The sequence below is a fragment of the Galendromus occidentalis genome, unplaced genomic scaffold (genome assembly GCF_000255335.2).
Source record: "Galendromus occidentalis unplaced genomic scaffold, Mocc_1.1 scf7180000077476, whole genome shotgun sequence".
NCBI lineage: Eukaryota > Metazoa > Arthropoda > Arachnida > Mesostigmata > Phytoseiidae > Galendromus > Galendromus occidentalis.
In genome coordinates, this window is record NW_003805464.1 from 791,296 (window position 1) to 804,209 (window position 12,914).

Here is a 12,914-nt window from a genome sequence, read left to right on the forward strand (position 1 = left end):
GCCGAGAAAGATTCTTAACATCAAGAATCCGACGGAGGTCGCATTCGATTCCGAAAAACGGTCTCTGGAGAAATCTGCCTCGGATGGGCCCGGATCAATCCAGCGACCGGGACAAAGGAGATGATTTCATGTGGAAAATCGGTACTGGGGAAGTCGGGTTTCGCGGACGTGCGGCTCTCCGGCCGAACTTGGACTGAACTCATCCATACGCTTATTTCCCGTGGAAAGTCGCTATGAGCCTTCCCTCGTTGATCGGGGAACGCAGGGAGCAGCTATAGGAAGTCAGGCGCTCCGCGAGAGAAGAATGGCGAATTCCAGAACATGGTCAAACACAGCCTGTATATCTCACGACGACTCGTCGTCCCTGGTTGGATCTGCGCGGTAGGTGCAACGCGCATGTGAAATGACGAAGCTTGAAACTCCACTTCAAAAACTACTGGAGTCAAAATCAGACTGTCATGCATAGAGGAGCTACCCTGATCTATTTGTGTTCAACAAGCGAAGCGCGGGACACAGGACCCGGGAAGCTCCCCTTGACGGCCCGAGTGTTCGGGGAAGCTCACTTGACCTATGGTTTCGACGACAGCATAGGAGCGATACGATCCAAGTGGAACAGAACCTGAGAGAGCTGTACATAGAGTTGAACACACGTATTCAACAATAAGTCTGTTTGTATTCCCGCAATTGAGAGGCTTGAGCGGAAGACGGTGATGATGATGATGGGGATGTTGAAGCTGACGATAAAGCAGTGTTAACAGCAGCATTAGAAGATTCGACGGACGAGACGCCAGGGCTGTCGGGGGGAGTTGCGCGTGGTGAGAGTGGATGTGACCGCCGGTTCAGTAAGGCCGATGGCTTTGCTTTAATCGGCGGCTTGGGGCTCAGCTGTGCAGGCTGCTTCTCGGGCTCGGTGAACATCCTTTTGAGTTTCTGCACCGATGCTGGAATTGTGGCTGAGAGAGGCGACAACGTTCCGCAGGAACTGCGACGAGATTGCTTGCTTGAAGCGGAGGAGAAAATCGGGGGAGGCATTGGCACTCCCGGCGATGATGAGGTTGATGAGCTCACGGTAACAACTCCGTGCTCGCTGCGAGGACTCGGTCTATACGGGGAGAATTGAACAAGGTTATCGAGGCACTACCTCTTCGGCAAATCCGAGGTCCCTGGATCATCATGATGGATCGAGACAGATTCTTCTCGATAGGGACTCGTTTGGGGGGGGAAAGGTACGCGTACGGGAGGAAAAGTTCGCTCACTCACCTGGGAGAGCCCTTCCGCATGGTGCACTGGTTGGTGAGCGCGAACCGCTCAGCGGTCGTAAGATGAAGTGACGATGTAGGAGGTTCTGTGGACAGAAGCGAGTTTCTTTTGGACAGCAGCGGGGAGATGGACCGTTGAGGCAGCAGCTGAGGCGAGGTCGAAGAAGCGTCGGATTCTTCACCTCCGCTCGACGTGCCTGAAGTTGTTGGAGGAAGATCCTGGACTAAATCAGGGGCATCTCTCTTTATCGCCACGCCTGGTGATCCAAGGGACCCCACAAGACTCGGCAATGACGGGGGGCCACTTAGGGGCGAACTCGCTAAAAGCGAAACTATAGGTGGGGCCGCCAATCCAGCCGAGTGAGGAGGCGATGGAGGTCTCTGCGGATTCGAATCGAGCCTGTTATAGAAATCGATCGATAGAAACTCTCGAACTCTGTGACGTTGCGACACTCGGATTGATGACTGACCTCGGCGTAGTCGCTGTGCTCGATAGAGAGAGTGCTGATGGAGTGCAAAGCCTCTGAAAGATCTTTGGCGAGATCAGAGGTTGAATTCGAATCGATTTCATCGGGTCGCCGTTGGAACATCGGAGAGTGCCGCGCGTACAGAGGACTCTGTCTGCGAAGCTTAGATACAGCGCCTAATACGCAAAACGAATTCATGAGTCAGAAGTCAGGATCAAACTCTCGCGAGGGTAATCGATAGAATTGGGGAAACCTCCATCAGAAAAGGCGGAGCGGAACAACGGGAAAGATTCGGGCTCCTTGGCCGGCGCACTCCTACCTGTCAACGCGGAAACGTCTTCGAGAGACGATGACGACGTCGTTTCTAGAGCATCGTTCACACTCGTCGATGGCCGCAACTTCCACTTTAGGGACGCCATCTGTGTATGGTACTGATGCAGTTTGAGTCCGCCTGGAAGCAGAAGATCATGCCCCCGGTGTTAGAAACTCCAGTCACCACACATTCGTACGAACTTACTCCGAGCTCCGTCCAAACCCGGTCAAGAACGATTCCACGTCACTGCTCTCGTTGTTAGCGAACGACCACCGGTGTTAGAACACGGAAAAAAGGAACCAAATGAAATCATATTTTAATAATGGATTTTATTCCTCTCAAACCCAGCTCATTGCGAGCTGGCTCGAAGTTCGGGAAATGAAGCGGGTGGTGCACGGTGAGGCGGTTTCGTGATCGTAGAATGCTCTCGCGAGAGAAATCACAGTACTACAGTGAGTTCGGGCTCATGTCCAATTGAAATAAATCAAAAATATCGAAACTGGGGAAATATCTTGGAGTATGTTCGCGTCGATCAATATTCACGCTACGGTCTACGAAGTCGCTTTGCCTACGGGCAAATCAATAATACAGAGAAAGCTGAATTCCGATTACTGCTGCTATGAAGAATCTCTGACCATGCAGGGCATTAATGTCAACGGCTGGGACACTCTGTCCCGGCCTCGGCCGAGAAGTCTAATGATTCGGGTATGAAGCGAGCGAAACGCTGGTTCAACACAAAATAATTGCATCGCTTCAATAACTCCGATGCAATACGATTAAAGTCTACTTGAGCTGTCGCGGTCCTTGAGCGCCGCGAGCGTACCGAGTGAGGTTGGGCTTAGGGACCTTCGGCGACCCCGTGGATCCGTTAACGACAATGGTGGCGGGGAATGACTCCGGTTCGGCGAAGGATGAAGCGACTCCGACGCCTGCCGTTGTGGGGACACCCCCGATGAACTCAAACTCTCCGACGAGGTAGAAGACATTCGCCGCTCCTGAGAGAGCTTGTCGCGTTCCCATTCTCTGCAGGATAGAAGCTTATTTTTTCTCTAGCTCCAGCGTACAACAATGTGGGAGGGGACCTAATGAAAAAACCCCGGGGCTCGGCAACAGCCCCACCCATACGATGCGAGACTCTCCACGGACCCACCTCAAGTTGAGCATGATGAAATTGTCGGGAATGAGACCTTCCTGGCCTCTGCATGAACCTCTCCACCATTCGGAGGAAACTTGACAATGTATATGGAGGGCATCGCCACGCCGGAACGCGAGTTCCCTCGGTGTTCGTGGCACGAAATCGTAGAGAGCCACAGCGTCCATGCTTTCCTCTTCTGAAGAAATAGAGAATGCGATTCGAATCCCTCGTGACCAGAGTCCACGCGGAGGGATCTTTCGTTCGACCTTCATTGTCTCAAGAGCCCCGAACAGCTGCCCGAGATCCTCGAGCGATTCTCCGAGCGTTTTTTTCCGATAAATTCTCTTAGCCATGCAAATATTCTCTCGCATACGGAGATAAGATTCAGACTCACTTCCAAAAAGCTGAATTGAGATCCCGGGCTCGTTGACTAGATCTGTAATTCGGAGCTTGGTGTAAGAGAAGAGCTCGACTGCGGCCGAGAACAGCCGTAAAGACGATTTATCGACGAAGCTGCACCATAGGTCGCTAAGGGAACTCTCGTCGGAGCTACTCGAGAAAATTCGTTTCCGCTCCATACCATCGGCGGGTCCATCGACTTCTGCCTCGTCTTCATCGGTGAGGAGAGTTGAGATATTCTGCGAGTCATCTGATGGCGGCACGTCCAACTCCAGATCGAACGGTGGTTGATCGGAACTTATGTATTTCTCGTATAGAGTGCCGCCGTCCGAATCAGGGAAGATCTCTTCCTGTAAGCCGGAAGCCTTATCGTCACAAAGTAAATTGTTTCATTCGAAGAATCCGTGTTAATCCGATCGGGAATCGACGCGTAGACTTCGTAGTCGCCGCACACGACGCACGATAAGGACCAGCGGGGCTTCGCTTGATCCTGAATTCCCACCTGATATACGATTAATCCTTTGATGAGCTCATTAACGAGAGGTTGGAACTGAACTGGATTCTTGTCTTCGGGTATCGGTAGCAAAGAAGGTCCGAAACAGATGGCCAAGTTCCACGGATCCATCATGTTCTCGTCACTAAATTCCGATAGACTGTACGGCGAGAGAGGAGTCAGCAACGGGAAGCAGGGTGGATAATTTCTCAGACAGAAAATCGTGCTAATCGATCATAGAGGTTCAAAAGTGTACTCACTGATTTAAAAATGCAAATACGTATCGCAGAACTACGAAAACCGGTCTCGGTAAGTTGCGAACGACATCCTTCACTTTCGCAATGAACTCTTTCTTTGAGCTTAGTTCTGCGAAAATTGGAGGAACGATGAGTTGGTGAACTACTGCGTCGCCAGTGACCCCCAAATAACGGAGCTTGCGGTAAACGAGAACGAGATTATTCCCGCGGCTAGGCTCACGAGTCTAGGAGCGAAGCGTCGCAAAATTCTCTCTGCAGCCATGCCCCGAGATCACAGCGATCCTGGTTCGAGACTCGCCGCTGTTCCCATAAAGAGAATGCACTGGATCGCACACGGGCCGGCCGGCTGCCCACGCGCCCTACCGTCTGCCTGCTTGAAGGAGGTAGTCAATACTATGCAAAAGAGATCTTCTAGCTAGGATTCGTTGAACCTTGAAGAGCTCAGAGACTTGATTAAATGAATTCCAAGACTTTGCGACTAATTTCCAACCGCATTTGAAACAAGGACGGGAAAACAGCCGGTCTGGCTCTCAAAGCGTTTCTTCTATTCAATTCGAGCATGTCGAGTCTCTCTCCTTCTCTGAGGCAGCAGAACCGGAAAACTCGGGTCTCGACGGCTGCTTGAAAGTCGGATTCCGCGCCCCTCACTCGAATTGAAAAGAGTAAGCTCGGCATGGATCTCCGTCCGCGAATACCCGCAGTCGCACTCGGCTCTGAGGGAAGGTCTCGAGAAAAAAATCCGTCCATAAGCAATTCCGGCCCCGGGTCATACCGCGTCCGTATTGAGTTTGCTCCTGAGATGAAAGTGCCGACGCGCGAATCCCGATCTAGAGGGAGAGAGAAAGTGAGGAGGAAGTGTTACCAACTTACGGCTGATTTCCATGAGCTGGTCGAAGTAGAAAATGGGAAATAGGGGTTCCCGCAGCTCTCTGAGGTAGAGTTTGAGCACGCCGGCGATGGAATTGATGTCGGAGGCATCCGACACGTCAGCCAGAGGATCTTCACCGCGTTCGAAAGACTCGCGGAAATTGTTTATCTCCACTTGTGACCCGGATACTCGGAAAACTCCTTGATGATGCAGACCGAATAGATTGATCACTCGTACGCAACTTCGGATCACGAGAGGGATTTCATGGCCGGTCGCATCGACGTATTCCTCCAAGCTGCCGCCGAATAACCTCGGCTGGCCGGTGATGGGCTGCAATGGAAGCTTCCATCAGAGGCGGCGTTCACCGAAAGGAGCTATGAGCGTTTCCCTTGAGAAATTCCGAATACATCTCTCCGTTGCATTCCGCGGAGCTTACCTGACGTCCGATGCGTTTCCGGCGCGGTCTTTTCGGTCCGAATGAGGCGGCGTTACTCTTGGCTCGTTCGAGACCGGTGACAGTTTTTGATAAGGCGCTGCTCAGCGAATCCGCTCGAGCTTGAAGTCGTGAAATGACAGAGTTTTGCATAGAGAACTCCCGGAACTTTTCCAAATAGAAATCTTCGGTCTCTTGCTTGTCGGCGCGGAGTTTGATTGATACTGTTTCGGGCGGTCGGGGTATCAGATTTCCATTGAGTGGAGACGTGGGTTTCAGATCCATTGAATACGGCGCTGCGCACGAGGGCACCGAAGAATTCAAGATATTCACCTGTCGACGAGCAAGGAACTCTCAGCGAATTCTCATCCGAAAGAGGGAACTCTTTCAACTCTCCGGATGCTTTCAGATTGGCTTCCGTACCCGTGTTATTCAGCGAACGTGCGTACGAAAGGACAAGGACATAACTCACCGCCGGCTGGTCGGAATCCGAGTCGAAATGCGGCGAAACATCGTAGTCCCGCGACTCAATCATCTCCATCAAAGTCTTTTCCGCCGTCTCTAGCGTTTTCCAAACCTGGAATTTGAATTCGAATTCCATTATGTTGCCCGCCGGCTGCAGGGTCCCCCCATGAACTCGTTTTTCGGAAGTCTGCTGAGCTCGAATCATCTAGTACTGGACCATATCCAGCCTGACGGTGTCCGACCAAACGGAGAAGCGGAGTTATAGTTCGGACGTACCTCCTCGTTTTCAATTTTAAGATCCGTGAGACGTTTTTGCAGCTGTCGAAAACGCTGCTCCATTTCTTCATGAATGGCGTCGTCTACCTGCACCTGAGGGAGGAGAAAGGGAGATTTTTCCTTAGGCGAGATTTCGACAACCGAAACAATCGGAGCCTGCTCCTACGTAGTCCGAGACGGGCACTAAGGACGGTGCCTTTGGTCGATGTTCCGGGACTGATTGACGAAATCGAATTTCCGACTCGAAATCAGTTCGTGTATCCGACAACGATTGAAGAAAGCGCTCACTGCTCTCACCTGTACATTTCCTGCATTGTTCGCGTTTGTGGAGATCACACTCAGATCACCTTTGTGGGCCTGAAAACGCTCCATTCTATGAGATTTCACGTGCTTAGAACTACAACATGTTACAAAATCGGAGCCACAGCGCCATGACCTCCGGATACAGCGGTGCTATCCGGAGGTTTCCAAACCTAAATTACCCCACCTGGAATGTGAATTTTTTTGGCGCCATGAACGCTGCATTGTTGTATTCGAGAAACTTTTGTTTGTCCGCTCGCGAGTCCAGGCTTTCGAGACATTTCTTCATTCCTTCTTGGCTGCCTGCGAGAAAAGAAACTTTCAGCGACCCGCGCAGCCGGACTCGGAATCAAAATCGAATTAACAGCGATCAACTGACTGTCAATGGCCCAGAGCTGCAACCGTACTTGCCTACGAGAGATCGCTGCAAACAGTCTAACGTAGAGTTGTACATGAGCATCGTGCGCGAGAAGCACGTGTGAAAACCGAAATCCATGGCATCGATCACCTCGGAAAGGTCATCTACGAAGTACTTCTGGACGGCCGCGTTCGCGGCTTCCATGCAGAGCACGTACTCGTTGCGCGCTTTGAGCGCCTTGATGCGTGCTTCGTCGTGCTTGTCTGAACGTTTTTGCCATTCTTTGCAGATGAGTCGATATCTGATATCATTATCGCTTCGTTAGATCGGCGCCCCCCAGATGCACATCGAGGCCATTGTTGTCACCAGCGAGAGTGTGATAAATAATAGGAGGGGGGGTATGGCATCAGAGAATAAGTAAAAGGAGAAGCAGATTTTTACCTCCGAGACTTGTCAACCTTGTCTTTGGGAAGACCCTGTTCAAGTTTCACCCGATTCGATTCAACTACTGCGAGTTTCGTTGCCGCTTGTTGCTCCATGCTTCGATATGTGTGGTAGGTTTTCATGGTCTGATGCGAGAAATGAGCGAATATTCGTTAGATCAAGATTCGGAGGCGTCGGCGTTTTGCCGAGGTTGTGGACGTTTCCCCACGACCCGTAACGAGTGCTTTTCCTCACCGTATGGAGTTCGTGCAGAATTTTGAGGAGTTCCTCATGTTGATCCGTTCCGATTGTCCGACATTTCCGATGGATCCGCGCGAGATCTTCGGCAACGTGTTGCAGTCGGCTTATCATGTGCGACTGGTACACCTCGGCAACCTGTGAAACATTCGCTCTCCGGTAATCTCCGGTGGGAGGCTTCAGAACGATGAAGCTCCCTTACTCGCACGGAGAACGGAAGCCTGATAAATGAGAGTTGCGCTTCTTGGCGGCTACAGAAAAAATCAACAACCTTTGCGTGGTCGCTGCTCTGTTTTCGAGTAGTGTTTATAAGTTGTTGCCAGCATTGGAACGATGAGAAGAGATGCCACTGCTCGCGCCTGAAATCAGGAAGAGCTTCATTCTTGGGCCCAGTCGCCGCCTACCGACTTGGAATACTGGGAGACTGAAACTCTCTTCGGAGGTCGACTCCTTTCCGGTTTTTAGAATGGTTCGGAATCGCGAAGTCTGATTATTCCTTTTATTACCCCTTTGCGGGTATGCAAGAGTTTCTGCAGAGATGGAGTTCGAAGACGAGAATGAGGGAATAGCGGACTTCGAATCAGAAAAAAGACTCGATTTCCGAGTGCTCTTCTTCTATCCTTTCCTCTTTCGAATTTCTCGCCGCATCCTGCTGCATGAGAATTCATCTTATCCGAGAGTCCGTCGCGAGGGATGAATACGGAACACGCCATTATATTAGATGCGAATGTCATCGTGGAAGAGATCTGTTTACTGTCTGCCATAATTCCGAGAGAGCTCTCTCAACAGGCGAGCCCGGGGAGCGGACTGGAGGATCATGCCTGAGCGATCTCCGAAACGGAGGATGATCACGTTGTCAGAAAACTCGTGCAACTCAGAATGTTTTCGCGGGGAGTCTGGAGCTTTGGCTCGCCGGGATCTTTGTTGACAGACACCCGAGACAGACAGGTGGAAAGTAATTAAATATCAAGTTCCGCGGCGGACTTGTTTCTCCCGGTGCTCTTCCTCCTTGCTCTCCTACATCCTTCGCTTCGAGGAGGAAATCCATATTCCTCGAGCATCGTGATCTTTGCCGGCTTAATCCAGGATTGGACGATTTCCACTGCGGGGAACGCTCGATTAACGGAAGATAGAGATATCAATCGCTTGACAGTTCCTCGTCACCATCGTCACTCGAACTCCACAGGATCGGTAGACGATGCTCCATGCTGAGACGCCTTGTAGCTTTTTATGGGGACGTACCGGATACATTCTCAAAGAAACTGGGATCCATTCACAAGAATGGGCATTGGTCGTCTCGATCACAGATACTCACCTTGGCTTCTCGTTTTTGTGTCGCAAGGTGAGTTGCTTCGCAAGTTTGTCCAATTGTCTCGAATACTCCGACTCCAGCTCTGCGCGTTTTCGGAAATAGTCTTGGATTTCGACGACTATCGAGGTCTGCATGTCCATTCGGTAGTCCAGACATCTCAGCTGATCGAGCAGTTGTTGGCGGATATCTGCGAAGAAGGTTCGAAAAATTCTTATTGGAACTTCTTTTCGCGCGCATGGACTTTCCGGAATAATTCCTCCCTCCCCGAGCTTGTGCGTGGAGCCGACCCCGAGGAAGCTTCTACCCTAACAAGCTTCGAGGATCCAGAGCATTTTCTACCCCGGAAGCAGCTCTGTACATGCTGCACGGCGCCCGCCGCGCCGTTCTATAAGCCTGCGGGAAGCATCGGTAGAGTCTGAGAAGAAAGCTGGCCGAAATTCAGCGAGAATCATTTTCCCGCATCCTCCAGTTCCTACATTCTAACCACATGGTACTATTTTCGAACAAAGTCGCGAGCGTCAGAAAAAATCGATGCCGTCGTCATCTTCTCTCACAAAACATTCCCTTTACTACGGTGATTCGAGAAGGCTCGGGTAGATCAGAGGGAGGAAAAGATCGATGTGTTTTTCCGATAAATGCGGGAGCGGGTATCAATGGGGAAGCCTCATCAAAACTTCCCCATGTCCTGGGAGCTCGCCGCGTCATCTTGGGCAGCTACTCCTCCGGAGCTTTCCAGCTCCAGGAAGATCCTATGCATTGGGTGTATGCGCATATAAGGTGTTTCGCTCGACTCTTCGATCGCGCGCGGTTTTTCGGAGAAGAATGGAACCTCCCTCATTGAAAGGGAGGTGAGCTTTTTTGATCTCGCGGAGCTTGAACGATATTTCCCCGGCACTTCATCGCGTCGGAGAGCATAAATCTCCAGGGACTGGAGGGATCGTTGAGTCGGGAAGTCTCGAATTGCAGCGATCGTTGAGGCTGATAGCTGTGCAGCCGGAGGCTACCGGTACAATAACGTCAAAGTCGTTGCGCACCGTGGAAAAATTCCTAGAAGGCAGTGGCAGACCTCGCTTCTCAGACAACGGATCACATGCCTAGCAAACAATGTATTAGGAAAATTGCTCCAGAGTCCCTCGCGGGAGGTCGGCCTTCCCGTACGAGGAGATTTCGGCTCGGAGAATCCAGGATTTCTGCGTTTCGAAGAGCTCAGACATCGGTATTTTCCTATGCGAATTACCTTCATAGGCCGGGCGTAACATTCTTCCAGGGTCAGTCAATTAGCTTACCTAATCAAGTGTCGTAGGGTAAGCGACCGTTTTGTGTAAGAGTCTGCGTGTATTCGTCCTCTCAGAGCTCTCTCAACCAAAAGTCATGACTGTTCGGAAGAAGCATGCTCGCAAAAAATTACGACGACGATTCGCTCCCGGCTATACGCATTGTGAGTCTTGCTTCGTACTCTGCAACGAGGGGCAATAATTCCCGCTATCGATATGAGGCCATGAAAATTCGGGCAGACGAAACGAGCCTTGCCTCCACTCGAACGGATGAGTTCACCCCACGGGCTTCCATTGAAGCATAGAGAGATCGTCGAATTGTCGGCAGCAGGTATTCAAAAGCACTCGATTTCCGAGAGCGTTTCGCTCTTCGGAGCGATAATCAGCTGTGCTCGTCGTCGTTCTCCATATTCGATTCATTTTCCAGAATCGTCCGAATAGTCCAGAGAACGATGGGTGATATTCAGGTGCTTTCAGAGACCTCGATCGTTCGAACGGAAACAATTATCACCGTGGTCTAGTCAAGATCGAAAGTCAGGAGATCGAAGTCTGGGGCGGCTTGCGTGTCCGCAGCCGACTCCGAACGCCCGCAGAGTACGCGACCAAGATCGTACCTTTTTCCATGTGAGTCATGCTGATCCCCGTGGTGAAACACTGTGACAGGAGGAAAGCCGGGATCGGCATCGCACAGAACACGCACTTTTTCCCCGTGAGACCGCGTTCTCGACGTCAGCGACGGGATCGTGAACGTTCTCGAGGATTTTCTCTACACAGCATATCGTCCGGGCGATGACAGAGACCAAGAATGTCACACAGCCAGACGATCGCTTTGTCCGAGACAATAAACTCACTATCGAATTACAGCAGCAACATTCCGAAGTTTTCATCGAGACCGAACTCGACACTGTACACAGAAAATGTTGCTCTCGAGTCTGCGAAGCCATGCTGTCGGCCGGTCCGACTGACTGACTGACTGAGGCCAGCAGTGACGTCATTATCGCGGCAAGAAGGGTACAAGGCTAGTTAGAGTTTAGGCCATTCTTCTCGAAGGCGCGGAGTGCAAGTTTGCCCCGCTCTCTTCGCTAACACTCATCTGAACCCACGCGAGAATCTGTCGCAAGGATTCTTTTTCGATAGGAACAACTCGAATTGAGAGTCGTCACCGATTATCGGAACAATGAATAACAAAGCGGCGCTTAAGGTTAAGGTCATGGCCTCGCTTCATGATTCGCTGCTACTCAAAATGAGCAGCGGCTTCTAAATTTGGTGCATTCGATTTATATATGATACAATGTACGAACTTCAAGACTCGGAAACTCGGAACGTCTGAAGAGGATATTCGCGAACGTTTCTTCTCGGAGACGGAGGATATGTGCTTGCTGTTCCCTCTGATGTTCAGCAAGGGGGACTTGCACAAAAGTGATCACTTGATAAGTCGAAGGATGAGCGAGGGACCTCCGAGAGCGTGGTAGGTTTTGTGCTCTCTCAGACGGATGAAGATGGACACACCGCAGCCTCTGATGTTCTTCCCTAATTACTCGGGCAAACTTGGTGATGCACACGTTTCCACGTCGGGAACGGCTTCCGACGGAAAATGTCCGGGATGGTACGAGGCAGACTACTCCATCAGAAGAGCGATCTTTAATTTCCGAGGTGCTCGAAAGTCGCCATTCATTAGCAAATGAATGGCCTCGGGTCTTTCTCTCTGACCCCTGAGACTATCCCTTTGAGCTCTCGGGCTCGAAACATGATATCAGTCGATGACGAGCTGAAAAAATGTATCCCACAGCGCAATCCGTACAATCGGAAGATCACTCCATCTTGCCGGGGAGGCCATTATTACTTCATGCCCTGAGTCGACAGGGAAAAATATAGTTGTATCGTAGCAAGTTTACGCCCAAGTCCGTCAATAGGTCCGCTGGCCTGTGGGAAAGTTGGTGAGTGTATGATGGTGGTGTAGTGGTTGAGCGAAAAAGTGCAGCCAGACAAGGAGTGCTTCTCCGATCGCCTCGGCCTGAGTAAACACGATCACGGCCGAACTAAACAGTTTACAGCACAAATGATGAATAATTGGTGAACATCGATCGGAAAGACTGGGCAGCCCTCTGTACCCGTCAACGACGGACGACGACATCGCGGGTGAGTTCCGAGAGAGGAAACATCCAGCCGGAATATTGTGCGGGAATGCCCGGAGGAGGTGCAGGCAAAAACGTGAAAAATAATTACAGGCCCATGAATTGTGCGAGCATCACGGTGTGGAATTTATTGGTTTTTACATAAAATCGCTCATGTGCTTCTCAAACGAAACGAAACTCGCCGTAAGCATTATACGCCTCGCAAAACGGGAGAGAGAATCGACGCTTCCTCGTCATCGGCTCATTCAATGAAGATGGAGTGCAGGTCGAGTGCTCCAGGCGTTCAAAATCCCAGCGGTCCACACGCTGATAGGCGACAGGTGTTCCGGAATCGAACGATTCGTTCCAATCTCGTGAACGTCTCACGAGAGACCCCGGGAACTGTCGGGACGATCATACATTGGCTGGATGCTTCACTCACTCGTGTAAGCGACAGGGGATTTCCTCCGAAGCGAAGTCGCTGCCCTCCGCAGAGACGATGGGGCCGAT

At 51.2% G+C, this 12,914-nt stretch overlaps 1 protein-coding gene across 1 annotated transcript; it reads right to left on the minus strand.

The window, feature by feature from the left end:
- Positions 1 to 654: 654 nt before the first annotated feature.
- On the minus strand, positions 655 to 10,923 carry LOC100901697 (rho GTPase-activating protein 4). The gene is made up of 22 exons (XM_029111933.1): positions 10,905 to 10,923; positions 9,020 to 9,203; positions 7,976 to 8,063; positions 7,702 to 7,842; positions 7,465 to 7,592; positions 7,073 to 7,324; positions 6,853 to 6,964; positions 6,663 to 6,722; positions 6,366 to 6,458; positions 6,097 to 6,201; positions 5,628 to 5,957; positions 5,194 to 5,521; positions 4,327 to 4,432; positions 4,076 to 4,226; positions 3,755 to 3,923; positions 3,569 to 3,610; positions 3,190 to 3,370; positions 2,863 to 3,062; positions 2,046 to 2,177; positions 1,730 to 1,902; positions 1,261 to 1,640; positions 655 to 1,102 (listed from the first exon to the last, which is right to left on the minus strand). The coding sequence occupies exons 1-22, from the start codon at positions 10,921 to 10,923 to the stop codon at positions 655 to 657; spliced, it is 3,822 nt and encodes a 1,273-aa protein (XP_028967766.1).
- Positions 10,924 to 12,914: the final 1,991 nt, after the last annotated feature.

What these genes read in the sequence shown, in the direction of transcription:
- LOC100901697 (XM_029111933.1), bottom strand. An exon ending in AGAGCAGCGACCACGCAAAG is followed by an intron (nt 7,843 to 7,975) that starts GTTGTTGATTTT and finishes AATGTTTCACAG; the next exon opens with GTTGCCGAGGTGTACCAGTC. An exon ending in TTCATCATGCTCAACTTGAG is followed by an intron (nt 3,063 to 3,189) that starts GTGGGTCCGTGG and finishes TCTATCCTGCAG; the next exon opens with AGAATGGGAACGCGACAAGC.